Genomic DNA, 26,080 nt, shown 5'->3' with positions numbered 1-26,080 from the left:
AACAAGTGGAACTTTCCAGAGACAACTCACAGACTGAGGGCAGGTGGACGCCCCATAGCTTTGCTGGGCCGTCTGTCCACCAGAGCCCAGTGAAGAGGGAGGAGGAGGGGCCCGGCCAAAGGGCAGAGTCGTGGGCTCCAGTTCCTCTCCAGGGCAGGCAGATTCTGCAGGGCTGAGGCTGGCTACGTGTAAAGAAGGGTGAGTGGACTTTTTCTAAGAGCTCACGGCTTCTCAGGAAACCGTCCTTTTGTTTGCATGTCAGGGGAGGCACGCACTCTGTCAGTGAAGCAAGGACAGGTGTCAGAGGAACGTCCAGATCGGCGAGCAGCTGGCCCGGAGCAGAGGGTATCAGCCGGGCCAGTGCAGGCTGGGCTGCCCACGTACAAGCTCCCCATCCATCCTTGGACACGCAGAGCCCAAAGGGAAATCACACCCTACCATTTCACATGAGGCTCTGGAGCCCAGAGCTCAAGGGCTGTACTATAATCAAGTTGCATCAGTCAGCTTTATAACCACGGTCTGTGGGGTTTAACCGAGTAAGCTTCCTCATTTTTTAGCGCCTCACCCCTTTTTACACGCCTTCACATACATCACCTCATTCAGTCGCCCAAGAGACGGATGTTGCTGAATGTCTTGGAAAATACCTACTCCAGGAGCAATGTCCTTGTCCCTTACCTGGTGGCAGTGCAATGAGCAAAGACAGCTGCTGGGTGACAAAGCTGTGCTCACTGGGGGACCCCTCGGTTCGGCAAAAAGGGAGGGTCCTCGGAACCCCTGACCAAGACCTCTTTCCCGAGGGACTGGATTCGGCTCAACCTCGGAAACTCCAACTTTGTTGGAAATGGAATTGAATCAATTTGCCACCGACCCAGGTTCCTGAACAGGTTTGCACCACGGTAGCTCAGACTGAGAGGTGGCTGCAAAATTTCCCGATAGAGCCTGTGAGGTTTGGGAACCCAGCAAAGGTGGCCCTTGATAGTTTTTTCTCAAGAAAAGAGTAAAAAGCTGTCTTGTTGCCCTTAAGGCACAAACAGCTGCGGAAGGCAGGGCTGCTTTTGCCTCGATCTTGCCTCGATCTAATCAGCACCTGGTGATCATCGACTTCACTCCAGTTGCCTCGGGGCTGGAGAGTTGGGAATTTGGACAACGCGGATATCGGAGTGTTACTGGAAGGTGCAAAATGTTATGGGTGTGCCTCAGCACGGGAGGCAAGCGCACACACAGGCGCAGGGGCTTCTCCGCACGGCAGAGACCCCGGGCTCAGGGAGGCCGGGGCGAACACCACCGGACCCCGCCTCCTGGACACTCACACTGCGGGGGGGAATGGGGGGGCACTTAGGAAAGCACAGGCGCCACTGAGACACACCAGACTCGCCCTGCGTCTGTCTCGCAGGCAGAAGAGCAGGCCCGGGCTGAGGCTTCTGAGCGCCCCGCCCCCCAGTGCTGCAGGCCCTCCAAAGGGACGGAGATACTGTAACCCTTCCAAGGTGGGTGTTTCTGATGCCATCGTTACCCTCCACCTTTACAGACGAGAAAACTAAGGCACAGCGAGATAAATGGCTTCCTCCCCACCTCAGCAGCCAGGGAGCAGTGGGGGAAGCATGGCAGTCAGGGCCCCACTGACTCACCGCCCGGTGCACGCGTCCTCAGGTCCCCCGAGGATGAGGCCGGAACGCGAGCCCGCTGAGCCTGTGTGGACAGATCTGGGGCAAGTGGAGTCAGGCCGGGGGCTCCCAGCCAGCCGCCGACCACGAACGAGCATTAACTAATGACAGGTGTGCCTCCCTACACTTACTCTACAAGGCAAGCACACTGGGAAAAACACCCGCGCACCCCGGGCTTCCCGGCTGACGGGACAATGGGGGGCTGGCTGGTACTCCTGCGCGTTCCACGCCTGACAACCTGTGTTTACCCAGAAAGGAAAACTGGGGGTGCGATTATTCTACTTCTTCACACGCCTTCTTCATTTTCAAGGCTTTCCTAGACATAATCTCCTCTGACCGCCTGGACCATTTGAGCGATACTTTGATCGGTTCTTGGAAGATTCTTGGGTTTCTAGAGACAACCTGTTCAAACAAAATACCGCCAGGAAGGAACGGCACCTTGAATTCGTGTTGGCTCACAGGTTGGTGGTAGCTGGCAGCTGGCTGAGAATCGGACCCTGAGAGGTAGGGAACAGGATCGGGAGGAAGGAAGCAGGAGAGGAGGTGGGAGAGCTCTAAGCCCCTCCCAGGGGACCAGCTCGTGGGTGTTCAGAAAAGGGGGGCGGGCAAACCACCCCGCACCCTCACCTGCCAGAGACGCCAACGCTACCCACAAAGCCAAAGGCAGAAAAGACTAGAAGGAAAAGTGATAGGAGAGATGAGAAGAAAAGATGGAATAAACCAACCATTAGAAGCTCTTCAGTCTTAATTCATTTTATTCTACAAAATGCTACTCAATTAAAAGTGGAAAAGCTAACCAAAAAAAAAGAAAAAGCAAAGGAAAAACAAGTCTCGATATTTCTTCCACAGCAGCAAGCTTCTTCTAACGAGCTTTCTTTAGTGCAAATCCTGTAAGCTTGTAGTAAAACAAAAGAAGAAAACCCGCCAGAGACGCTTCGGAGCAGGACACTCCTCAGTTCTCAAAACGACACAAAACATTTTGAGCTCGCGGTCCTGCCTGAAGAGGCCTACTTAGAAGCCTGTCCCCTGGGACCATTTCACCAATTTTAAAAAAAATAAAAAGAAAAAAGAAAGAAGATGCTCAGGAAGGTAGTCATTCAATTCCCCATTGTAGGAATCCAAGTCGGCCCCTGGGACCTGATAGCAGACTTCACTCCACAGCATCGACTCGTCTCAGATACGCACACACGAAGCTGACCGCCCTCCACTGTCTACGGAGGTACTGTATGTACGTCTCCCACTGCAAAAAGGACCCCCCATACCTACTCTTCGTACAAAGGCGACTATTTTCTTCTTTGACATCAAGTAACCACAAACTAAAATAACTAGAATAAACTTTTTAATCATACAGAGAAAATAAGTTTTCAGGAACAGGACAGGATCTTTTGTTTTCTCTTACAATGCTGACTCCTTAGAGACCCCTGTCCCCGGGGGGATGGTAATCCATCTTTAACAACAGAACCTTTTTACACAGTTTATACAGCACAACTCACAAATCATTTTAGGAACAAAAAAGCATCATTAGCCTAAATTTTTTTTAAAAAATAAGGAAGAAAAGAGAGGGAGAGAGGAACTGAGTACTTTAATGCTATCTGTTTCTATTCAGGCTTGGTACAACACAAGGATGTAAACATTTAAAATAAATAATAAAATAAACATCAATTTCTTCTCCCCCTCCCCTTCCCAGACCCTTCTCAAAATTGGACCCAGCCCCTCCTGAACTGGAAAATTAAAACCCTTTGTTGATGTTCGGCCAAAACACTAGAAGCATGAGGAGATGTCAGATCAGTGGTGGGATGGCTGGGTTTCCTTTGTAGGAGCTGCAGGAGGACAGGGGCACACCTGGAAATGCACACACACACGCACACACACCCCCCCAACCTGTCAATAAATAGTGAGATGCTGGCTTTTAAGATGAATGCCAAAGACTCAACAAGCAGAAAGTAGCAAGACCCCTTTACTTACATTTTTAAAAGACAGTTACACACACCACATGTCCTGTTGGTCCACAAATTCTACAAGGACTTGGGTTACCCCCACCCCCGACCATTGGAGGAGGGCAAAGGAGTACATCACGGGGTGGAGAGAAAAGAAGAAATTGGAGGTGGAAGGATATTGTAGGGGGTGGCTCTTTGAGAACCAACCTCAGACTGAAGACAATCTTGCCTTGGATTTTTGGAGACAGACCTTCTCACCTCCAAGTTTTTGTTTATCCATGTTTGGGGGACCTTCGCTAAGGGACGCCCTCATCCCTTACTCTCATCCTAAAGAGGGTATATATAAAAGTGCCTAACACAGTGCCTGGCACATAGTAGGTGCTGATTTTTTTCCTTCTTAAAGGGGCCACATAGATATCTATCTGATCAGGAAGGAAATCAACCTGAAAGTTACATGGTGAGATTGCAAGGAGCACTGTTGGTCCCTCAAGGACAGGGTAGAGGAGTCCCAATACGTATGGAGTTGAGCCCGCCCTTACACTTGGAGCCAAGTGGGAGCAAGGACAAAACACCTCCCCCTGAAGCCTGAGGAAGGGAAGCAGCAGCCTCTGATGGCGCTTGGCTTTGACGTGCCTGTGGGACTGGCCACAGTGGACACACCTGGCCTTTTACACAGGCAGAGCAATTTCTTTCTGAAAACCTCCCCAGCGAGTTCTCTGCTCAGAGCTGGCCCCAGCCACTTCCTAAGCTCCACCTGGGACCCCCTCTTTCCTGTGTCGGCAGCTGTCCTCCTCCACCTGGCCAGGAAGAGGTCTGTCCCAGAGAGGCCAGCCAGAGGGCCGAGACTGCATTCCACACTAGCTTGTCAAGGAGTGCCTGCCCTAAGCTGTCCCAGAGCTGCCCGCAGCCCAGCTGGGGTCCACCCCAGCTGCCTCACGGCTGGGGACACAGGGGAAGCACGGCGGTTCCCAGCCAAGTGCAAAGCCCCCCGCAGCAGCTGTTCCCTTAGCTGGAGCCATGGAGAGAGAAGCAGCAGGCCTGATGCCCAGTGGCTCTAGAGCAAGGTGGCAGGTGTGCACACGAACTTGGAGAACAAGCCAGAGGAAGTAACTGAGGGCATGCTCTTGACTTGGGTATACCAGTCGGCCTTCCCCAAATACCCTCCTACTGCCTCCTAGGACAGAGCCAGAGGGTCCCGAATGGGAATGCAGCTGGGAGTCCCCTGGAGGTGGCTGGGGTACTGCCTTCGGCTGGTCCCGAAGCCGACACAGCCTGAAGTCCAAACTATAGCCAAACTCCGTCTCAGGAAATGACCAGCCTGGCCAAGTCACAGATTGTGCCCTGCCTTGGGGTCGGTGCCGTGCAAACTAGAGCACAAAGGACCTTCAGAAATGAAGCACCAGGAAGCAGCTTCACTTTATATATATACATGCAAATAGTGGCCACAAACACCGCTCAAGATGATTAAGCTCTTTGGAGCCGAGAGCACCCCAGCTTTCTCTGCCAGTCTCTGGCCACTTCTGGCTGACTCCTGCCTCTTGGATTAGCCTGAAGCCAGAAACCTAACTGCCCGTTCTTATCAGGCACACCTCTCCCAGAACCGCGGGAAAACCAGGAAGGCAGCATCACAGCCGAGGAATGTAGGAAATGACATTTAAAAGGTACTTTTGGACAAAACCCCTTTTTTTCTTTAAATCACCTCTCCTTTCACACATCACTTCCAGTCGCAGCGGCTGTGTGTTTTAAGCACAGGCCATTGCCTTCTGTGTGTGGAGTGTGTGGGGCGGAGCCCATGGGCACTGATCAGGGACCAGTGCAGAGGCCTAGGTGTGCAAAAGAATGGGTGAGCTTGAAGCAGTCACTGCTCTCTCCCTTAGCCCCCACTGGGTTAGATTTAAATAACAGCTACAGAGTTTCCAATTATCACACAACAGTCTCCAGAGCTGAATCCCAACAGCAAGGTCTCCCTCAGAGCGTTCGCCCAGCACAGGCCCAACTCTGGGAGATCAGAGGGGCTGGGCCCGGTGGGGGGGGGGGGGGCGCTCACAGGGGTAAGAGGCCCAGACCACGCTGAGCTCTGCTGAGTTCTGCTCTTAGGGGCCAGGAGGAGCCCTTTCCCACCTTCTACCTGTGGGAAGGGGACAGCCAGAAACATCACATCTCAGCTCATGTTTCAGCAGCCCCAGGAATGATGCATAAGCAGCGAGCTGTAGCAAGAGCTCCAGGCCGGCTGTGGGGCCCACAGAGCACACTGGGGGGGGGACGTTGGGAGTATAAAGAGAAAGCACTTGATCCACCAGTTGTCAACGGGCACTTTGGAGAGGTGCGCAGCCAGGAAAGGGCAAGCCAGGTACCAGGGCTGGTGGGAGGTGAACCCCACTCCATGGGCCTCCCTCCTCCCTCCCCTGCCTTCCCATCCACAGCAAAGGTGCCTAAGAAGCTTGGGGAGGGGCCATCTGGCAGCAACCTGGGGAGGGTCCAGGCCCTCTCTCATTAAATCTCTGTGGGTGGCGTCACCCTGACAGCCAGGGTGGAGGAGGGCGGAGCCAGCGGGGACGTGGAGTGCTGCGTGGCTCTTAGGGAGGGACACCTCCCTAGTCTGGAGAGAAGGGTCCGGGGCAGAATGGTGAGGCAGTAATTACAGGAGCCGTCCTGCTCAAGACTCCAGTGAAGGGAAGCCGGCTCAAACACCGTGTGGCTTGTTGGCACTATTCCTGGCCTGTTAATTAGGTGTTTGGCAAACGCAACCTGTGCCCTGGCTGTCTCACTCACACCCCGTCTTCTGGCTGCTCCTCCAAGAGCTGTCTCCAGGGATGGGGAGGAAAGGTCCTGCCTCTGCACCTCCCAGCGACGGGTGTGTCTCCTGGACAGCTCGGGCCGGGAGCCCTGCCGGTGCTTCTGGAGGTGGGGTGGAGCAGGCAGTGCCGGGAGAGGGAAGGTTCTGTATTGCACGTTGACTGTCCCCTCCTGGACAAGTCGGCCCTAGTAAAAGGGCCACCAGCTGGCTGCCCCATCTCCAGAAATGGAGAGTTTCCATGTTCAGACCACCCAGATGAAATGTCATGGCAAATTTCATAAAAACCAAGAGGAAGTGAAATTGACACTGGGGGATGGAAGGGGCAGTTGGAGGGAAGGTGAAGTCAAAGGCACCGCGCATGCTTGCGAGGGCAGGGAAGGGCGCCACCACTCTGGATACGTCCTCAGACGGACAGGAACGGTCCGCACCGGCTTTGGGCTCTTCGGAAGCCAGGGATGCCCGAGTCCACTACGCTAGGTTCTCCAAGGTTTTCAAGAAACAGGATTCGCTCTGCAAGATGAACGAGGGAGGAGGTTTCACGACTTCCGAGAGATCACCCCAGCGCTCCAGTGCTTCACTGCTGAATCCCACCGAGGTCCCCCCAGAGCCAGCCCGGCAGCATCCCCTCGTGCCCTCGCAGCCCTGGAGCTCTCAGGATGCTGGTCCCCGGGGAGGAGGCAGTGACGAGGAGCCCCTGGCAGCTGGGCTACAGAGCCAGCAGAGTCGGGGAGTTCAAGGAGTCTGACGACTGGTCCCCACTGCTACTGCTCCTGCGATGAGCCTTGGAGCAGGACTCGGAGGGCGACGCTGGCGACTCCTGCTCCAGGACGCTGGGGTAGGTGAAGACGAGGTTCGAGGTGCCCGGAGTGATGGCAGGCGTGGAGGTCACCACGATGGGGGTGTGCAGGGGCTCCTCCCCGTAGAAGCTCCCCGCGATGCTGATAGGCTTGATGACAGAGCGCTGGGCCTTGTCCAGCCCCGCCGATGAGGGCGAGGGGCTGTCCTCTTCCAGGGGCTCCTGTTTCACCACCACGGCGCCCACACCACCGCCCCCACTGCGCAGGGGCTGCATCCCCGGGGCTGGGGGCGACCGGCGCTCCTCAGGGCTGATCTTGCACACGGGCCCGTGGGCCACCAGCATGAACTCCAGCTTCTCCTTCTCCTTCTGCAGCTCCGCGATCTCCTTCTGCAGACCTGACTTTTCCTCCTCCAGTTCCTCTGTCTCCTATGGGAGAAAGAGAGGCCTGTAAGGCACAGAAACCTACCAGGGACCTGCTTGGAGGGAGGGGTGGGGTAGTTCAAATCCGGCAAGAAAGGGAAACGCCGCGATGTCTTCAGAGGACGGCGAACATACCCAGTGCACGCCTGGCCACACACCCCACTGGCTGTGAGTCATCTGGAGGCTCCAGATTCCTGACACACGAAGCTCCACACTGAGAAAGGAGCAGGGCGGCCGGGAGGAAAGCTGAAGTGACCACCGTGGCTGTCATGGCCGAGCACTTACTGCATGCCAGGCACCGTGGTAAGCACTTCACAGGCCTTATCTCAGCCAACCCTCTAGCAGTGTTTTGGACCGGGTATTATCACCCACCCGTTTTGCAGATAAGGACACAGGTTCAGAGAAGTGTAGTAATTCGCCCGAAGTCACAGAGCTAACAGGTGGCCAGCTGACCTTGGCCCTCAGTGACCCGACTCCAGGGCCTGTTTGTGGATGCACACCCCGAACTCCAAGCTGCGTGGCAGCGGAGACCACCCCGACACGCGAGCCCACGGCGCTGCCTGGCTGGTAGGAAGTGTTCCACCAGCCCTGCTCGGATCATCACAGCCCCTCCCCCCTTTTGCACTCTGATTTCAGCAGCATGAATTTTGGGACTCAAAGAGCCCTGTGGAGCGTTCAGCTCAGCCCCTGGGCTCAACAGCTGAGGGGCCCGGCGGCCTGGGCAAGCCTGTGTGGACGGTGGCCCAACGCACAGACCTCGTTGTGTGGCTCCGGCTTTCACACAAAGCCCCAGAGGCAGCACGTGCAGGGGGCAGGGTGGGGGGGGCGGTCACGGAGGGCGAGGAGGTGTGTGTCACCAGCCTCCTCCTCTCCTTTTTCCCTAACACAGGTTCCCGTTCAGGCAGGAGCCACTGCGGGGTCGGAGCTTCACTACGTGGAGTGCAGCATATTCCGGAGTGAAAAAAAGTTTCCATCCATCTCAAGGGTCTGATGAGCGTCATGAGCTCATGAGAGGTTTCCTGTGGAGGATGTGGCTCAGGGGCCTGCGTGGCTGGGCTGGGGGTGGGGGGTGGGGGAGCACGGTGTGAGGCTTTGTGGGGAGGGAGGGGAAGAAAGAAGAGGGGCCGCAGAAGGCGGGTTATTCTGGGCTGGTGGTGAGGAGCACCCAGGGCAGACCCAGAGGGCCTGGCTCCCTGAAAGGCTGGCAGTGAAGAGGGCTCTCCCAGGGGAGCCTCGCCCTGCTGCCCGTGGATGGACCCGCCTCACCCAGCAGCAGAGAGCTCCCACTCCCCCTCACGACCACCTTTAACAAACACCCCCACGGGACATCAGTGCGGGCAGGGCAGGATTCACGCAGCACACCTGCGAGACCCAAGCACAAGGGCTCCAGGCTGGACAAAAGGAAACTGAGGCAGGGGAGCAGTGCCTGAGAGGACTGAACAGTGATGGGATGTGCCGGGTAGTTTGTGATTTCAAAAGGCTCATGCTGGCTGCTCACTGTAAGGACCACCGACACAGTCTCCCCCACCTCCTCCTTTGAAGACACTCTACCCAGGAAAACACTCTAGCCAGTCCTAGCTCTGGGCTTCCTCTGCTCGTCGGACAGCCCATCCTGTAGAGCTGGGCTCTGGAGGGAGTCACGTGGTGGTCAGCTCAAACTTTCGGGCAGAGGCATGGGCCCCCAGGTGCGGGCAATTAGGCAGCAGGGAACAGTGACTCACAAGAGCAGAACGAGGTACCAAGGCCACAGCTTCATGCTCATAGCAGAGGCAGAGAATCCTCCTGCCCAAGAAGGCTCTGAGAAAACCCCAGGAGAGTACCTGTGGGCTGACATGTGAGCCATCGCATGAGACCCAGAGGGCATCAGGTGCCCCGCAGAGATGAGGGGCAGGAGAGCAGGTCCTTCCTGGCCCAAACCAGGTCCCTGAAGCAAGGCCGGGCCACTCCTGCTGGTGGTAGGCAATGGGGTGGCTGGAACCCTGGAAAGCAGCCCTGGAGGGGCAGGTCTCGGCCTGCCATCCCTCCCCCAGGGCCCCGGCGGGTCTGGGATCAGGCACTGAGTAAAAAGGGCACTGGGCCCCATGAGGTGGTCCAGTTCTCCTCTCGGGGCACAGGCTGGTGCCCAAGGCCAGCTCCCTCCATCCCCTCTTTCCTTTAATCAGGCCAGGGCTGCCCCACGTGCCCGAGGGAAGGCGTGTGTATCTCCACTGCCTCGGCTGCAGGCCGCTAGTGGGCGAGGAGAAGGTGGACAGGCCGGGAGCCCTGGGGCTCTCGCTTGGGCCCACCCAGAACTGCCCCCACCCCACGCAGAGCTCCTCACCGCCTGCAGCTTCTCCGTCAGCTCCCGGCGTCGGTTCCGGCATTTGGCCGCAGCCAGCTTGTTCCTTTCCCTCCGGATTCGACGCTTCTCCTCCTCTTCGGGGGACAGCTAGGGGCCAGGGCAGAGGGTCGTGAGAAGGTTCAGTAAATGCTTCGCCAGCTTTCTATGTTTTCAACTGCATTTAATGTAGGACAGGAAGCCCTTCTGGGACTGGGGAGGGGAGGGAGGAAGGCAAGAGGAACGTGGCCAGGCTCAGAGGCCCCTGCACACGCAGCTCGTTGCTGTCTGCCCACCTGGGCGGACACCTGCAGCTGATCCCACTGGTGCCTGAAGGGCGAACAGGTCAGCAATGGGTGAGGGATACACCAGCCCATAGTGGCTTCGGCATTTGTCATGTCAGCCTTGAGTCCCCTCGTGCCAGGCCTGGCCCCACCCTCTAAAGTAGCTTCTTCCAAACCTGGGCTAATGACTCCTCCCCATCACTCGGCCTGCTGGGCAAGCCTCATTATTCCCATTTGGCTAAGTAGCTGGGCCCAGAGGAAGAACCACCCAGTGGGGGGAAGGGGGTGTTCTGTTGCCAGAGGGAGGGTCAAGGATGCCACCCAACTCCCAACTTCCTCTGCCAGCCCTGCAGTGCCAGCCGCGTGTGGTTCAAGCCGAGGACCCGGCAGTGTCCTGGCACAGTGCTAGGCTGGGCAGGACGGGCGGAAAGAGGAAGAGCCCTGGGCCACGTTAACTGCCGCTGCCCACCGCATCCGCTCATTCAGCAAACTAGCACCTTCTACGTGCCAGGCAGTTTGCAGGGTTCGAGATTTATCAGAGAACCGAATGAACAAAAATCCCCTGCAGATCTTACAATCCAGCTTCTTACAACGAGGCTGGTTAGGGGCCTGTGACTCATGCCACAGGGCAAGAACTCGGCCCCACTAAGCTGTGCTGACGCTCAGTTTACATAGCCCTTCCAGGGCCGTGACCCAATGCCCCTTGCAGGCAGAGGTGACACAGAAGTTGGCTGTGGGCCATGGCAGAAAGCAATTCAAGAGGAAAGGCCATCCCATTCAGCTACCAGACACCAAAGGCACAGCCATGTGCCAAGTGCAGTAGCAGGGGCTTGGAAGATTCTAAGGGGAATAAGAACTGGGTCCTACACTCTAGGGGTGCCTGGGCATGAAAGCCAAAGCCACTCTTGGAGGCAACCAGAGAAGCTGTCCCACTAAGGGATGCTCCTGGCCACCCTGTGAGGAGGGAGCTACTCCCCTAGTGGGACCCATGTCAGTGTCCCCAGGATGGTCACTGTGGTGTCCTGAATAGCAAAGCATGGCACAGCCTCAGAAAGGACAAGCCCATCCCTGTCTACACTGAGGTTGCCCCTCAGCCCCATGGGCCAGAGCCCTGTATCCACAACCTGCAAACCCTGGCATGAAAGTGTGCCATCTGGGTACCCACTGCTCAGACGTGAAGTCTCTCCAAGGCCACCTGAGCGCACACAAGCTCACCCACCCTCCTGGCTTTCAGGTCCTGCCCCAGGAGTCAAGGTGCAGGGCCCGGAGAGAGGCAGGAAGCTGGGCAGGCTGGGGAGACCCCCCGGGTCCCCTGGGAGTCAGGTCCCTGCCCCCCAGGGCTCAGTGGGGCCGTGCACCTCCCCCTCTGTGTCAGCCCCAGGGACCGCCTTCACTCCCTGGATGCCCTGACCAGGCTCCCTCACCTCCTCTGCCGCCCTTGCCTCGCTGGGATGAAGAACCAGGCCCAGCCCCTCTCTCTCACCGGCCTCTCCCTCACTGTGACTCTCATGCCCTGCAGCGGCCTCCAGCTGGGATGCACCGAGCAGTCCAGCAGGTGGCATCCCTGTGTGTCTTCAGGCCCCTTCCAAAGACCTGACAGTCCAGTCCTGGCTCCACTCCCCTCCTCAAGTCCCAACTCTGTACCAGCCTCTGGGACCCTCTGCTCCCCCTGGAGAGCCAGAGGCTCCACGTTCTCTCTCCTGACAGCTGTCAGGCCAGCATTTCTGTGTGGCCCCAAACAAACCACCAAACCTTCTGGGCCTCAGGCTTCCCATTTATAAAATGGGACGGACAGGACCTGCCCTGCCTTCTGCAAAGTGTGGCGATCAAGTGAGGTACAGCGTGACAACCCTCTCTAAGCTTGAAAGTGCCAGTGAATGAGGATACAAGTCAGAGGATACAAGTCTGGTGCTTTTTCTGAGTCCTGACAGAGCCCAAGTGGACTGGAGACCCAGAGTCCACAGACCCGGACACCCTGTGCTGTGCAGGGCTTGTGTGCCTGGCTGAGGTCATGAGGCCTCTTGGCCAAGGCCCTGAGTACTTGCTGCTCCTAAACCTGAGCCCCACAGAGTTACCAAGAAGGTCTGAAGGCCCCACTGCTGTCCTGGGTCCAGGCCTCCCCCGCGGGCCCAGCCAACCCCTCACTCCCACTAATGGAAGGCTAGTCACAGTCCACTCTGGCCTCCCTGTCCCCCTGGCTTCCTCTGGACCGGTTCTGGCCTCCCGGTTGGCCCAGAAGGCTCAAGTCTATCTGGTGAGGTCTGGGGCAATTCATGGGAGCTGTGGGCATAGGAAGTGTTCGGGGGTGGTGACATCAACACGGTTACAGCTTGAATGTGTCAGCACCACTGTGTACCCACCCACAAGCCACACACGCCCTCCCCTCCCTGCCACAGGCCTCAGAGGGAGGCTCGGGGCAGGCCCTGGAGGAGGGCAGTGAGACACTCGGCAGGCTCCTGGTGCCGGCCCCTCCCCACTGGGCGCAGGTCAGGAAGGCAGAAGCAAGCTTCAGGGAAAAGACCCTCGAGCCAGGAACCAAAGGGCCTGCTGAGGGTGCTCCCCTACCGCCGGGCTTCCTCCAAGCTGCAGGATGACGGTCTGAACTCTTAATTGACAATGACGCAAAATAAAATGCTCCTGGCTCTCTCTCTCCCTCTCGAAAAAGGAAGGAAATTTTCCAGACAGATTGTCTTCGGGCACGCCTAGATGGTGCAGTGGGAAAACCACAGGGCTGGAGGTCATAGGAGGTGGATTCTAGCCCCGGCTCTGCTGCTAACTCACTGTGTGACCCTGGCCAGGGCCCTTCCCAGGCCTCAGTTTCCTCATCTGTAAAATGGGCGCAAAGAGATTTTTTTTTTAAAAGCTGGTCTCTAAAATCCCTTCCATATATAAACTTCTGAGTTTGGTGTGAGCAAGGCCCAGAAAGGAATGAAGAGGGTTCAGCACATCTTGCTTTGCTATCCTCCTAGCCCCAAAGTGTCCCCCGTCCCCGAGCCTGGCGGTCCCCCAGCATCTGCTTACACACGAGGGAGAATCTCGGTCGTGAGAGACTGTAAAGCTGGGCCCGAGCTTCCTGAAGGAAGCACATCTATGAAGGACATTAAGATCACTGCTAGTGCGACAGTTACTACCGCAGTCATGGAAAGCCACAGCAGGGGGAACATGGGCCGCTTGCCCCAGCAGCAGAAGCCCAAGAGCAACTGCAACGAGCTGTATCCATCAGAGCGCCGGTTACACACAGCTCCCATGTCGCCCTGCATGGGCCCTGCTGTCAGCAGAACTGACATGTGGTGGGGATGAGGCCCAGCTTTGTCCTCAGTTCCTTGGAGAGCAGTCCTTGTCATTCTAAGTATCCTGGGGAGGACTGGCACTGGACCCCCGCTGTTCCCCTGGGGCCCGTGCGTACAGGCCCTTGTGCTGGAAGCTGCGGAGCTGAGGCTCCCAGGGTGGAGGGACTCCAATGCTGTGGCGGGGGCTCTCCAGGTTAACGCTTCATTTGAAAAATGGATTCCACCGCTAAAGCACCTTCCCTTCCCTGGGCTCTAGTCCAGACCCCCCTCATTGCTGAGTGGCCCCAGGCAGTGTGTCTGGGCTTTGCTTGTGTCCTCTGGGAAGGGGGACAAGTGGGAGCACTCTGAAAGCCCCATCCTTCCTTTCTGGAGTTACACACGATGCCAAAGGCTCTGTCTGGAGTCAGCAGGCCTGATGCTGCCTTAGCTCACTGTCAGTGCAGACGGTGGGCCTTCCCAGTGCTGGGTGGGTGCTGCCCCAAGAGCACAAGCCCCACCCTCTTCTGATGTCCCTCGTGCCAGGCTGACTCCTCCCAGTGGAGCCCCTTGAGGAAAACAAGGCTGATGCTGGACCTCCCACCCTTACCCCTGGTCAGCGAAAGTGCTGAGCAGGCTCCAAGGACCCCAGTCACGGCACTTCTGGAATGCACATTCCAGGCAGGTGGGACGGGCCCCTCTTGGAGCTGGAGGCCTGGGCGTGAGGTGGACTGCAGAATGCTGTGGGCAGCGCCGGCCTAGAGTGTGACCCTAGAGTGTGACCCTTCGTCTACTAGGTGGCTGGTCTGCCCCAGAAACTGGAAGACAGTTAAGGGTTTATAAGCTGCTGGCCAAGGTTTGCTGGCTGCTTGTCCAGTGGCCACCCGGCCAAGGGTCAGAGAAGGACACTGCTGTAGGTGGGTCCTAACGGTCCTTCCCACCTGCTGCCCCTCACCACTTACACTGTGCTTTCCCACGGCCGACCGCACTGGAGTGGCAACAAGCCCTGCCTGGCAGGGACCGCAGCCCCCAGTCTGCAGCTGAGGAAACTGAGGCTCAGCGACTCCAAAGGACACGGGTGAGATGACAGAGCCAGACCTGACCCTCAGGTGTCCGTCTGAGCCTCCAACAATGACAGTCATATGCTCCTTGACCCCAGTTCCCTCCTCTTCCCAGTGACCCCAGACCACCATCGACCCTGCTCCCCACCAGTCTGCAGAAAACACACTGTGTCATGAGCCCCCAAAAGTACCAACGTGGCTTTTTTATGCTGATCAAGCTGTTACCTGCTCATCTCTCCTCCTGCGACCCACGGTGGTGCCAATGGTCTTGATCACGCCGGGTCTGGGGAGGGCCATGTGCCCGGGGACGGAGGCCAGGCCCGGCAGGGGGCTGTAGGGGTGCGAGCGTGTGTACGGGTTGGACATGGAGGTGATCACTGTGGGCTGCACCATCCACTGCAGGTCCTGGCTGGTCGTGATGGCGTTGATGGTGGGGATGAAGGCACTGCCTGAACCAGGCATATCTACCCGGAATTTCTGCAAGGAGGAGGGAAATTGGACTGAGCCAAGAAATACTGCGTAGAACAGGATAAGCAGAGACAGGAGGCAAAACCCAGCAGAGAGCAGGGTCAGTGCTTAGGGGACCAAGGTCAGGACACGGGCGGTCTTCCCTGGACAAGTCCTGCACCCCCAAGAATCAGGGGAATCTTAACTACTTCTGGAGCCCTGTGTCAGACTGGCTTTGTGCATGAAGGCCTGGGGGCTCCACCCCTAGGTGGATCAGTGAGAACGTGATCCTATCCCAAGTGACTTCCAGGCCAGATGTGGTCCCCAGCCACTCACACTCAGCAGGGCGGCTCTGCAGCCCCCCAGGCCAGCTGTGTCCACACCTGCAGGAGGGCAGGTCTCCCGCCAGAGCCTCCTGGGCCCCCGAGTCACCTGCCGGTTATTCTCTAGGGTACACGGACCAGCTCAGGACCCCTCGAGGAAACCCTCACACCAACAGCTTTGGAGCAACAAAGATCATGGGGAAGCTTAGGGTGCCTGCTTTTGTTACTTTTCAAACAGGATCAGGATGGGGCTGTGACCCGATCACGGGGAGATCAGGTCCAGGAAAAGGTGTCCTCCAGCCCACGAGACTGAAAGGTGGTAGCATTTGCTGCCAGGCATCCCCTTGCTGCCCTTGACCTCCTCCTCCTCGCCCTTTACCCTGATCTTGCTGCGTTTCTACCCATCTACACTATCCATCTGTGTCCACAGAGGCGCTGGTGGGAAACTTCAGTGCTGCTGGCTCAGAGCTTTCCCTCTCCCTCCTCATCTGTGCCCAGACCACAACGCAGGAAGCATTCTATTTCAAATGTATGGTGATGACGGAGGACAAAAGCCACACTGGGCCACGCTCCTCAGCAGTTGGACTGCACCGTTCTTTGGGCAACTGAGGGAAAGTGAAAGGAGGAGGGAGCAGGGAGGAAGGAAGGACCCCCCACAGCTTTCAGGGGAAAGCTCCCCAAGAAGGTCTGAGACTGAGAAGGTTCCTGTTCCCACAGAGTCTGCAAATCCTCTTCCCTAATCTGGTGGGTCCCTAATCTGGTGGGTCAAATAAAGGCAGCGATAATAACTAACACGTACTGAGCATTCAGTAAATGACAGGACATGGTAGTGCTTTACCTGGATTACTCACTTGTTCTCCCCCTCGGATAAGAACTACCATTATCTCACTCTAGAGGCAGGAATTTGGGCGTAGGGAGACGAACTTCTCCCAGGCCACACTGCTCAGAAGCAGGGGGGTCAGGATTCAAACCCAGACTGGCCGGACGCAGAGGCCCGCACTCTCACACAGGGCGCCGCGCAAGCTTCTGGGGCATTCCTTGCCCTTTCCCCAGAATCCTGTCCCAAGTGCCAGCACCCGCCCCTGGGCGCCCTCGGACGGGGCATCCGCCGTCACAGTCAAGGGGCCCTGCAGACCTGCCCTCTCACCCAGGAGGCCCCACAAGCCGGTTCCACTCCAGGTGAAATCCCGCCATTGTGCACATGGACCCTACAGCAACCCCCCACTCTGGCCCAATCCCACCAACGCAGATTAGAAGTATTGGCAGCAGTGGCAGCTGCCACCACCACTGTCCTTGCCCCTGGTGATGACACCTAGGTCCCTACGGTACAAGCGAAGTGAAGCTTAGAGCACCTCACAGGATCTGAGAAACCTGAGACCCTTCCTTGCTCACCCCCCACCCCCCAGCTGCCCAACCTAGTCTAGGGGGCGGAATGTGGCTGCCTCACCTCCCAGAAGCCCTCGGGGCCCCATGCCAAGAGCATTCAGTGAACAGGTTGACCCAGCCCAAGGGATTCTGGGATCCCGTGAGGAATGCCACCCAGTGCAAGGGATTCTGGGAATTACTACCCAGTACAGTGCATTCCAGGATTCTGTGATGCTACCAGTGCAGTGAACTCTGGGATTCCTCGAAGTCAGCTGCCCAGTACAAGGGACTGTGTCACCTCAGAAGGTACAGGCAACTGGGCTTTTTATCAGGAACTGATAGAAAAGAAGGTATATAAGGGTGTGTGTGTGTGAAGGATTCTATTGAGAAATGATCTTCAAGGAGGAAAAACAGACAATGAGGGCTACGCTTCGCGGAGGCAGAGTCTTGAGAACATGAGCAGAAGCACTAAGGCCCAGACAGCTGTCGGGCTGCTGGATAAGGATCTGGGTGGGGAGGGCCGTGGGGAGGGGCCGGCAGGGAGTTAGCACTGCACTTGAGTCCAGAGGCCTGCATTCGAGGCCTTGGCAGGTCACTGGGGACTCAGTTTCCCGGCCTATAAGTGGGAGCACTAACACCAAACTCACTGCACTGTCCTGAGGATTAAATTAGTAGCTACCTGTAATCACAGGCTATTAAAAAAGCACACTAGTGGTTCTCAGCCCTGGCTGCACATTAGCATGGTCTGAGGAGCTTTTTAAAAACACCAGTGCTGGAGCCAGCCTCCCCATTAGAGTGCTAAAATAACTGGTTTGGGGTGTGGTTCTGATAAGGTTTAAAAAAAAATAAAGCCACCCGAGGAGATTTCTAATGGGCAGTCAGGGTTGAGCAATGGTGCTCCAAACAAATGGAAGGCGGCACCGCCACCACTGTCACCACATCATTATGCACCATCGTCGTGTCTGTGTCCCCTGCGCGAGGTGGCTCCAGGCAGCACCCAGCTTCCCGCTCCTGGGAGCGCCCGCCGCCTTTACTCCACTTCTCTCCCCAAGTCAGGCTCTGGTTCTGCAGAACACCTGGGCACCCTTCACCTCAGTCGGCTTCCTGTTCAGGGGAGCACCCAGGAAATTCACTCCTCATTCCACCCAACAAACGAGCTCCTAGTTCAGCCTAGCGAAAGCAAGCCAAAACTCTGAAGCAAAGCTTGGACACTGAGATCCCCCAGGAGTGAGTGGGTGGCGCTCAGCCCTTCGCGGGGACCCCCGTCCCCTCTCTCTGGGACAGCAGGCTGCAGGAGTGCTCCCCGGCCAGCAGCCAGATTCCTTGCAGCAACAGCTTGGTCTAGACAAAACAAGACAGCAATAAAAGCAAGACAGCAGGTAATGACTGCCTCTAAATGTGTGTACAACTTGTTTGAGAGGGAGGTAAAGTCATCTGGATAACACACGGGCTCTGCAGGGCAAACAATGTCCCATCCCCAGAGGGGACTGGGGCTCTGATAAAGAGGCCTTTGTCTCCAAGAACAGCCTCTCCGAGACACTCACATAAATGTTAAGTGAAGGTATTATTCAGAGAGCGACATCAGGTTAAGAGAGGTGAGGCTGGGAGTTTGTGGTCCCAGAAATCAGCCTGGCAGTCCTCTGTGCCAACAGACCCAAGTCTCAGTCAAATGTCACGCTGGGGACAAATCATGGCCCTCTGTGAACAGGTCGGCACTGAACAGAAGCTAAGACAAGGCTTCCCGGCTCAGCACCAGGTGTGTGCTGGGAGTGCAAGGCAGGGGGTAACCCGGGACCTTGCTTGACTCTGCTGGGGCTCTTCAGCCCTGCTGGAAGCTGCACTTCTAGGGACAGGACCAAAGATGCTGGACGGCTGGGTGGCATTCCCACCTGGCAAAGCCTCCAAATGCTGCCGATTTCTGGGTGGGCAAGAATGCCCATAAAAGGACAAACTGGCTCCCACTGACCTCTTAGACGAGAGTGTGGCAAACTTTCGCTGTAAAAGGCCAGATAGTAAATATTTTAGGCTTTGTGGGCTGTGCCATCTCTGTCGCCACTACTCTAGTCTGCCATTGTCGTGTGAAAGCAGCCACAGACAGTATGTAAACAAAGAGGCAGGCCTGGGTTCCATTAAACCTTATTTATAAAAAAAAAAGGGGGGGGGCATTGTTTGGTGACTCCTATTCTGGAGGATCATTTTCATCTCCGCTGCTCAGGTTTGGGGAAAAAGAACAAAGAGAGGAAACCTGGAAGCCAAAAACGAGACCTGAGGTATTCCTCTAACCCGAGGGGTCGCAGCGGGGAGGGGGCTCTCACTCATCACCTCGAATCTCCACTTGAATCTGACGCTGAAGTCTGAATCCTTACAGGCCTTGTTGTGGGTCTCTGGGCAGCAGAACCTCCTTTGCTCTGTCGCACCCTGTATTTAAGGGCGCCACGGGCTGCTCGGTAAGTATGCGTGTCCTCCTCCCACTGCCTGTAAGACGCAGCCTGTGAGAGAACACAGGGCCCCTGGGCCACTCAACTTCGTCAGGTAAGAGAGGGCTCTGCAGCCCAGCAGCCGCTGATCTGGGAAAATGCCCTCTCTACACTTTACACAAGGGCTCTGGATTCGGAGATGAGGGTGCTAACCACGGCCTTCCCAGAAGGGCCTCAGAACTAGGGTTACGGAGCCCACTGCCTGCAGACAGGGAGAGGGTAGGCCTTAGCCCAGTGACCCCTGAGCCGGGCAGAAGTGAGATGGAAGTGGGGGTCAGTGTTCCTGGCCTATCCCCTTGGCCAGATGTCTCCCCATCAGGCAGATTCTAGAATGAGCCACCAAGCACGCAAGCCATGAACCCCACGAACGCCACTGCCGTCCCCACAGACAGGCGGACAGGAGTGCGCATGCCTGGGCAGGGACTGGGTTCTTTCTAAGAACCACCCCCCGCCCCTTTTTTTAAGATTCCCAGCACAGGAAAAGGAAAATTCCAGCATCCCAGAAGTCTGGTTCAGGGGAAGAGGAAAGGGTAGGTGTTAATGTTCCCTCATGTAATACCCCAGAATTCCCTGGTGAGGCCCAGTTTGACTCAAATGTTCTATATTTTTACTCAACTTGGGAAGTTCTCCAAAGTTTTCTATGTGGGATTCAACCAGTTTTCGCAGACTCAGCCCTGAATATCACTCTGCCCTTCCATTCCTATCTGAGGACAGCCGCTGTGTCACAGTGAAACGGTCACTAATAACTACGGCTTCCCCAAATTTTACAGTATAAAAACACTGTCTCAGGTGACAGGCCTCCTTTTAACTTCCTCTTTGTTCCAGGTTCGCCTGGAAAGGACAAGTCTATCCTTTTTTACCTGTTAACAGGCCAGGATGAAGAAAATCAGGGAAGGAGAGAAAAAGGAGAAGAAAGCAGCTGATACAGAGTTACTCCCTCCGAGTCTGACTTCTTTCTTCCCTGAGCCACTCTGGCCAGGAACCCCAGTCTAGAACACAGGGGGTCCTCTCCACGCCCCCATGGGCCCCATCCGTGCCCCCACCCATCCTCAGAAGCCCCTTCACTCAGTGGGAAGGGCACGCCCTCTCCCCTCCAACCACGGCAGAGTGGGTGCAGCCAGGTCACTGCCATGCGACAGGCGAGACAGTCCTGGCCGAGAGAACTCCTGTGCTCCCTCTCCAGCCCAGGGCGTTGAAGTGGGCTAGTTACTAACTGGGTTTTGGAACAGATATACTTGCCTCAATCAGGGCTGCTGCCATCATTTCGAAATGGCGTGGCCACCAAAAGATACTACTGTATGCAACATGAATGAGACATACCCACTAGGGAAGGATGCCCTTTTTCTTTCTTTCAGCAAACAGACCAGAAAGTGAGCTTCCTGAATTCTCAAAACCAGTATTTTTTATTCCTGTTTAACAGAGAGAGAGAAAAAAAAAAAACCCTAAGGTATAGATGACAGAGGTGCCTGCTTTGGTGAGCCCTGTCCTGGCCACTGTCCCTGCTGCTGAGACCAACAGGACTCACGGTCCTACTCTGCCTTGGACCCAGCAGGGCCATCCAGATCAGATGTGGCTCCTTCTTCTGTGTCAATCTCTTGATAATTTCCAAATATCAAATTTACCCTCGAAGGACAAGGATTTGTTAGCAGGAAGGATTTTCAAAAGAATTTGCCAAAGGCCATTCCAAAAGAGGGGTGTTGCAAAGCCTCTCTGAATCTGACTAATCCCCTCAGCATTCAAACAAGTATTTAGTCTCAGCAACTATGAAGGGGCAAGAGTGATCTGAATGCGTAAGTTCTGGTGTGTTTGTATTAAGATGGGGGGTGGGAACCAAAAAACAATGAGGCTCCTAATTCTACACTCACCTGGGAGAATAAGGCAGGCAGAAGTCAAGCCATGGAACCCATGCGGGGTTTCGGAAAAGAAAGCCCAAGGGCCCCTCACACAATACATGCTGCTGCTTCAGCCCATTCACTCTGATGAAAAAGTGGCACTCACTTCCACCATCAAGAATCAGCAGAACAGACAAATTCCTGGGATAACGTTCTGTTCGATCCTAATCTAATCTATGTCATCTGTCAAATCAAGGCCAAAAAAAAAAAAAAAAGAAAAGAAAGGGCACTAGACCCTTGATATATACCTCCTGCCTTCCCGCCATTTCTGAAGACCACGCCCACCAAACCAATTCCCAGTCTCCCGGGAACGCAAACACACCAAACCTCGGGAATTTGAAGATGTCGTGCCGGCAGCCTGATGGACAGACAGACATCGAACTAGGGAAAGGGGGAAAGCACTCCTCTTCAACCAGGGTTTATTTAGAACAGGGGTGTCCAACCTTTTGGCATCTCTGGGCCACAGTGGAAGAAGAGGAGTTGTTGTCTTGGTCCACACATCAAACAAGCAAACACTAATGCAAACCAAAGAAATCTCACAATGTTTTAAGTAAATTTACGATTTTGTGTTGGGCCGGGCTCACAGCCATCCTGGGCCACATGCAGACCGTGGGCTGTGGGTTGCACACCCCTGATTTAGAACAAAAGAAAAACATTTTTCAAAAATTGCTTCTCAAAGTCAACCAGTTCCTAGTTAACCGCTGTTAAATATATGCCATTTATTTGTCCTGAATTCAAAAGAAAAAATCCTAAGAATTCCAAAAACTCACCAAGTTCAATCTTTGAAGCTGGAAAAATACATTCCCCAGATGGTTCTTCTACAAGTGTCCTGTAGGGGGCACTAGAGAGGTATGATTAGGGCTGACTTGGGAATCACAGTCATTTCTGGTAAAAGTTCTTTGATGCGAGGAATGTCCCAGCCTGGTACAGTTGGCAAAAGTTCACTCCGGGAAATTTTGTGTGTGCGTCTGTCTTTTGGGAAGGGTGGCTGCTACAAAGAAGAGAGGTAGTCTGCTATTCCTTGATACCAGAAAAGAGCTGTCCCCTTGATTTATTTTCACAAGTTACCTAAGGAACAGATAAATGGCAGCCTTGGAAAAGTTCTGGGTCTTGTTTTTGTTTTGTTTCTTTCATTAAAAGGGGGCCCAGCTGATGAAAACAAGTTATGAAATGACCTGTGTTTGTGTAACTGGCTGGATTGCGTAATGCCCAGGCCCTGAAACCGTAATAGTCAAGCAGCCAGGCAGGGCCTATATCTGGGAGGTGTTTTCCTAGGAAAGCCAGGAGAGAAAACAACAACACAAAGAAAAAGCCAGGAGGGGGAGGTATGTGCAACGATTACTGACAAAACAAAATCACCAATGACCGACCTCTGAGATTCAAACTATAACTGGAACAGGAAATATTTCTCATGCTTCAAGTTCCTGCCCTATACAAGAGCAGAGGTTTTAACAAAAAGTTATCTCCCCCACCCCCACCCACCAAGTCATTGGACCTCATGACCATGTTAAGATCAAGCTTTATGAAGCTCGAGAGGAAAGTTCTGGGTTGAATAAACAGCAACAAACATCGGGAACAGCAGACCCCACAAACAAAGACATCAGGAAAAAACACTATTCACTTGCCCGAGGAAAAACCAGAGAACAGTGGTTTACAGCGACTGGTCCATTGAGACGCCAGAGAGGAGGAAGGCCCACCTCTAACCGCCAGCAGTCTCCCCGTAAAGGAAGCTGAGAGAAATAAAGTGATTATAGGTTTTATCTAATATGGAACAAAGTTACCTTGAGATTGGGTGGGGTCATAGCACAGACTTGTTAAGTAACAAAAGCCTCTCCTTCCCACAGCAGAACAGCTTTGCTCCCAGGCAGGGAGATGAAGGGACCCTCCCACCCCACCCAACCCCGGAGTGGAGGGACTGAGAAACACGTCTGAAGTGGCATCACCTTGCCAATCCCTCCAGTTTGAAGGGCATCTCACTCAAGCTGCTGGGCCAAGGGGCAGGCGTATATTCAAGAACCCCATGCACTAGTTATTTGTAATTGCAAAATCCTCATGTGTTACAGCATGCTAGGAATTAGCCAACAGCTGCTTTTTGCTTCGGTAATGAGGCCCCATTACACTCTGCTGGACTGAGTTCTCTTCCTTCTTCCTAGCACTGGTTTCCTGTCTGATTTTCTTCCAAAACAGGGAATTGCCTCCGCTCACATCCTGGGCTCAAAGCCCCAGTGACACACATTATTCAGTCGGGACACCGATGTCCGGTCCGACTTCCCATCCAGGCCCCAGGGTCTGAGCAAAGCCAGGTGGCAAGACTGTCACATTTCAATGATGACTGCCACAGAAACGGCAGTCAAAGCACAAATGAGAAATCAAAAGATCCCTTCCTGATTCGGGAGGGAGAGGGACATCTGGGCGTTTCTTGAATTAGAGAGGGAAGGAATGGGTATATAAGTGACTCCAACCCCTTGCCTAACGATGTTTGTATTCCATACAAACCACCAACAGGGCTGAAAAGCAAGTAATCTCAAACACTTTCAGGACAGGATTTTCAACTCATCACCGTGCTGCTCATCACTGAGGGTGCACCGACTGCCCCCCCCCCCCCCCCCCACACACACACACAGCTCTCTACCGAGAGTGCTGAGGGGGATATTGGGGAAGATGACTGGGGACTCATCAGCCATGGGGAATCACTGTGGTCCCAAAGAGAACTATGGGATCTCAGATCCCAAAGAGAACAGTTTCCATTTTATTCTCTGGCAAGGTCCACCCATCCCTGGAAGCTCACTCCAGCCCCTCTTGGCTGGCTGGCTTCTAGAGGCTGAGGCCACTGCCTTCCCAGAGGCAACTCTTGCTGCAGCCAAATTGGCTAGAGACTCCGAACATCCTGACCAGCGGGCTTCAGGTCGTGGCCACCTTGTTATGCCAGCTCTCTCTCAAGTCTGGGGGCACGGGGGTGGGGGGCTGCTGCAGGCACCCCACCAGCACCGTTCTGGTGTTCACAGACACACACACACAATCCCTCCAGTGCAAACCAGTCTGTCTGCTTTAGAAGCAAGTTGTTTTTCTGCTTCTAAACCACCTAGGAGCCTATGCGAGGTCTCTCCCCACCCCACCCCCTCTGCCCCCCACACTGCTCTCTGTAGGCGTCCTTGCCCCAGGTACCTCCAGACTCTGAAGGCGCCTTTTCTAAGGGCAGGGCAGGCTCCTGCTGTGACCCTAACAGGAGATGGACGGGCGCGGGGCACACTGGCGCCACGGAGAGCCAATCAAAGCTGACCTCCTCCTTTCTGACCTTCGCACCTGATTCCCAGAGCCGGAACCCTCCGGAACCCTCGCCCTCACTCCGGATTACTGTACTTGAAGGAGCCAATCATGTTTCTGAGTCCCCAACGTCTTTCGGAAATTAAGATTGGTGGAGAAAGAGAGAGGGTTTTCCCGTGGGAATAGGGTCTCTGGATGTCTGGAGGACGGTGCAAACATTTTTTTTTTTTGGGGTCCACCAAGGAAAGAGGGGGAAAGGGGCAAAGGATTCCTGGGAGAGGAGGTAACAGGCTCGGTGCTCAAGTAGCGTGTGTGGATAAGATGTACTGTGAAAGGAAGCGTTTGTTGGCTTTCCAGCCCACTCCTCGCTCCAGTAGTAAAACCAGAAAACTGATGGGGATGTGCAGGACTTACAGTGGCCCGTGGAATTTTCTCACCAAGCCAAGAAAGGGAAAAGAAAACAAAAGAGGCAGTGACAGCGAGTGGAAAGCAGAGGGGGGTCCGCTCGCGCCCCCAAGTGCTCCCGGGGCCCTCACCTACCTGCTGGCCGCCGCCGCCGCTGGAGTAGGACTCGGCGTGCGCAGGAGAGCCGCTGCTGCCCCGGGACGAGGTGTCAAAGTTCCCGGGATAATCCTGGTACATGATCCGCGGTGGGGGCCCGAGAGGAAACAGGGTGTTTTTCTTTCCCCGCCCTCGCCGCGGCAGCGCACCGGCTGCTGCGCGCTCACTCTGTGCGGGCCGCGCCTGGGCTCTGGGCTCTGCTCCCGGCTTCTCCCCAACGGCGGCGGGCGTGACAACACACGGGAGCAGTGCCCCCTGAGCCCGGCACTGCGCTTCTTTCCTGCTCTACGAGCGCCGCGGGACCGGTTGTCCACCCAGTCCCTCCCTCTAAAAAGTCGGCGCGTCCCTCGGTCCCTCCCCTGCGCGCGCCCTCCCGCCCCCGCGCGCGGCCGGAGCCCTGCCGGGACTGCCGGCTCAGTCAAAAATTGGAAATTAAAAAAGAATGGGAGCCCGGCAAGTCACGCCTGCCAGGTCTGCGGGCCCCCGATTTCGGGTAAGGCAAAGAAAAAAAGGCGAGAAGAAAGGCTGCCCGCTTGGAGAAACTTCTATTTCCTCCTTTTAGAAAAGGAGCTGAAAATAAACTTCCTGTGGCCGGCGCGCCACCGGAGTTTCGGAGCGGCTCGGACACTTGACTAGGAGGAGAGGGCAGCCCGCGCCTGTCCCGCAGCCCGTGGGGTCGCGCTGAGTGGGCTGCAGCCCCGTTCCCTGTGCCGCGGCTCCGGCGTCCGGACCTGCACCCTTTGCCCCGCGCCCCGACCGGCCCGCCTCGCGGGTCCGCGTCTCTCTCTCTCCCTCTCCGCGCCGAGCGCCGCTCGCTGGCTCGCTGGTTCGCTCTGAGCCCTCGCGCTGTGCCTGAGATGAGTCACTACAATGGCACGAGTTCAACTCCACACTCTTTATTCTCCTGCTCCGTATCATGTGGATTCTCTCACGTCAACCCCAGACTCCACCTTGAAGGGAGGAGCGCGCGGGGAGGCGGCCCAGGAGGAGGAGGAGGAGGAGGAGGAAGAGGCGCGGGAGGGGGCGGGCGTAGCACTCCACTCCCTGCTCGGGCTCAGGGCCGCGCTGACGCCAGCATCACACCCCGAGCGAGGGAGGAAGGTGGTGGGAGTGGGAGCAGCGGCCGGCGCGGTTTGGGGGGAGCCGAGGCAGCCCTGGTCCGCCCCCGCCCACCCCCCGGGCCCAGCGCCCTTGGTCTGTTCCATT

The 26,080-nt window shown here is 55.8% G+C and overlaps 1 protein-coding gene across 2 annotated transcripts; it reads right to left on the bottom strand.

Annotated features, from left to right (window-relative positions):
- Positions 1 to 2,986: 2,986 nt before the first annotated feature.
- On the bottom strand, positions 2,987 to 25,822 carry FOSL2 (FOS like 2, AP-1 transcription factor subunit). Of its 2 annotated transcripts, none has more exons than XM_037146617.2 (4): positions 24,854 to 25,822; positions 14,771 to 15,022; positions 9,938 to 10,045; positions 2,987 to 7,623 (listed from the first exon to the last, which is right to left on the bottom strand). In XM_037146617.2, exons 1-4 carry the CDS (start codon positions 24,953 to 24,955, stop codon positions 7,105 to 7,107), a joined length of 981 nt encoding a protein of 326 aa, XP_037002512.1. In that variant the 5' UTR covers positions 24,956 to 25,822; the 3' UTR covers positions 2,987 to 7,104. The 2 variants fall into 2 exon arrangements, with proteins under 2 accessions (XP_037002512.1, XP_037002513.1); XM_037146618.2 differs by lacking the exon at positions 24,854 to 25,822 and adding an exon at positions 21,820 to 22,916.
- Positions 25,823 to 26,080: the final 258 nt, after the last annotated feature.

The sequence above is a fragment of the Artibeus jamaicensis genome, unplaced genomic scaffold (genome assembly GCF_021234435.1).
Source record: "Artibeus jamaicensis isolate MK-2021 breed Jamaican fruit bat unplaced genomic scaffold, CSHL_Jam_final contig_465, whole genome shotgun sequence".
NCBI lineage: Eukaryota > Metazoa > Chordata > Mammalia > Chiroptera > Phyllostomidae > Artibeus > Artibeus jamaicensis.
Note: the sequence above shows the minus strand (reverse complement) of the source record. Positions and strands in the feature narration are given on the sequence as shown.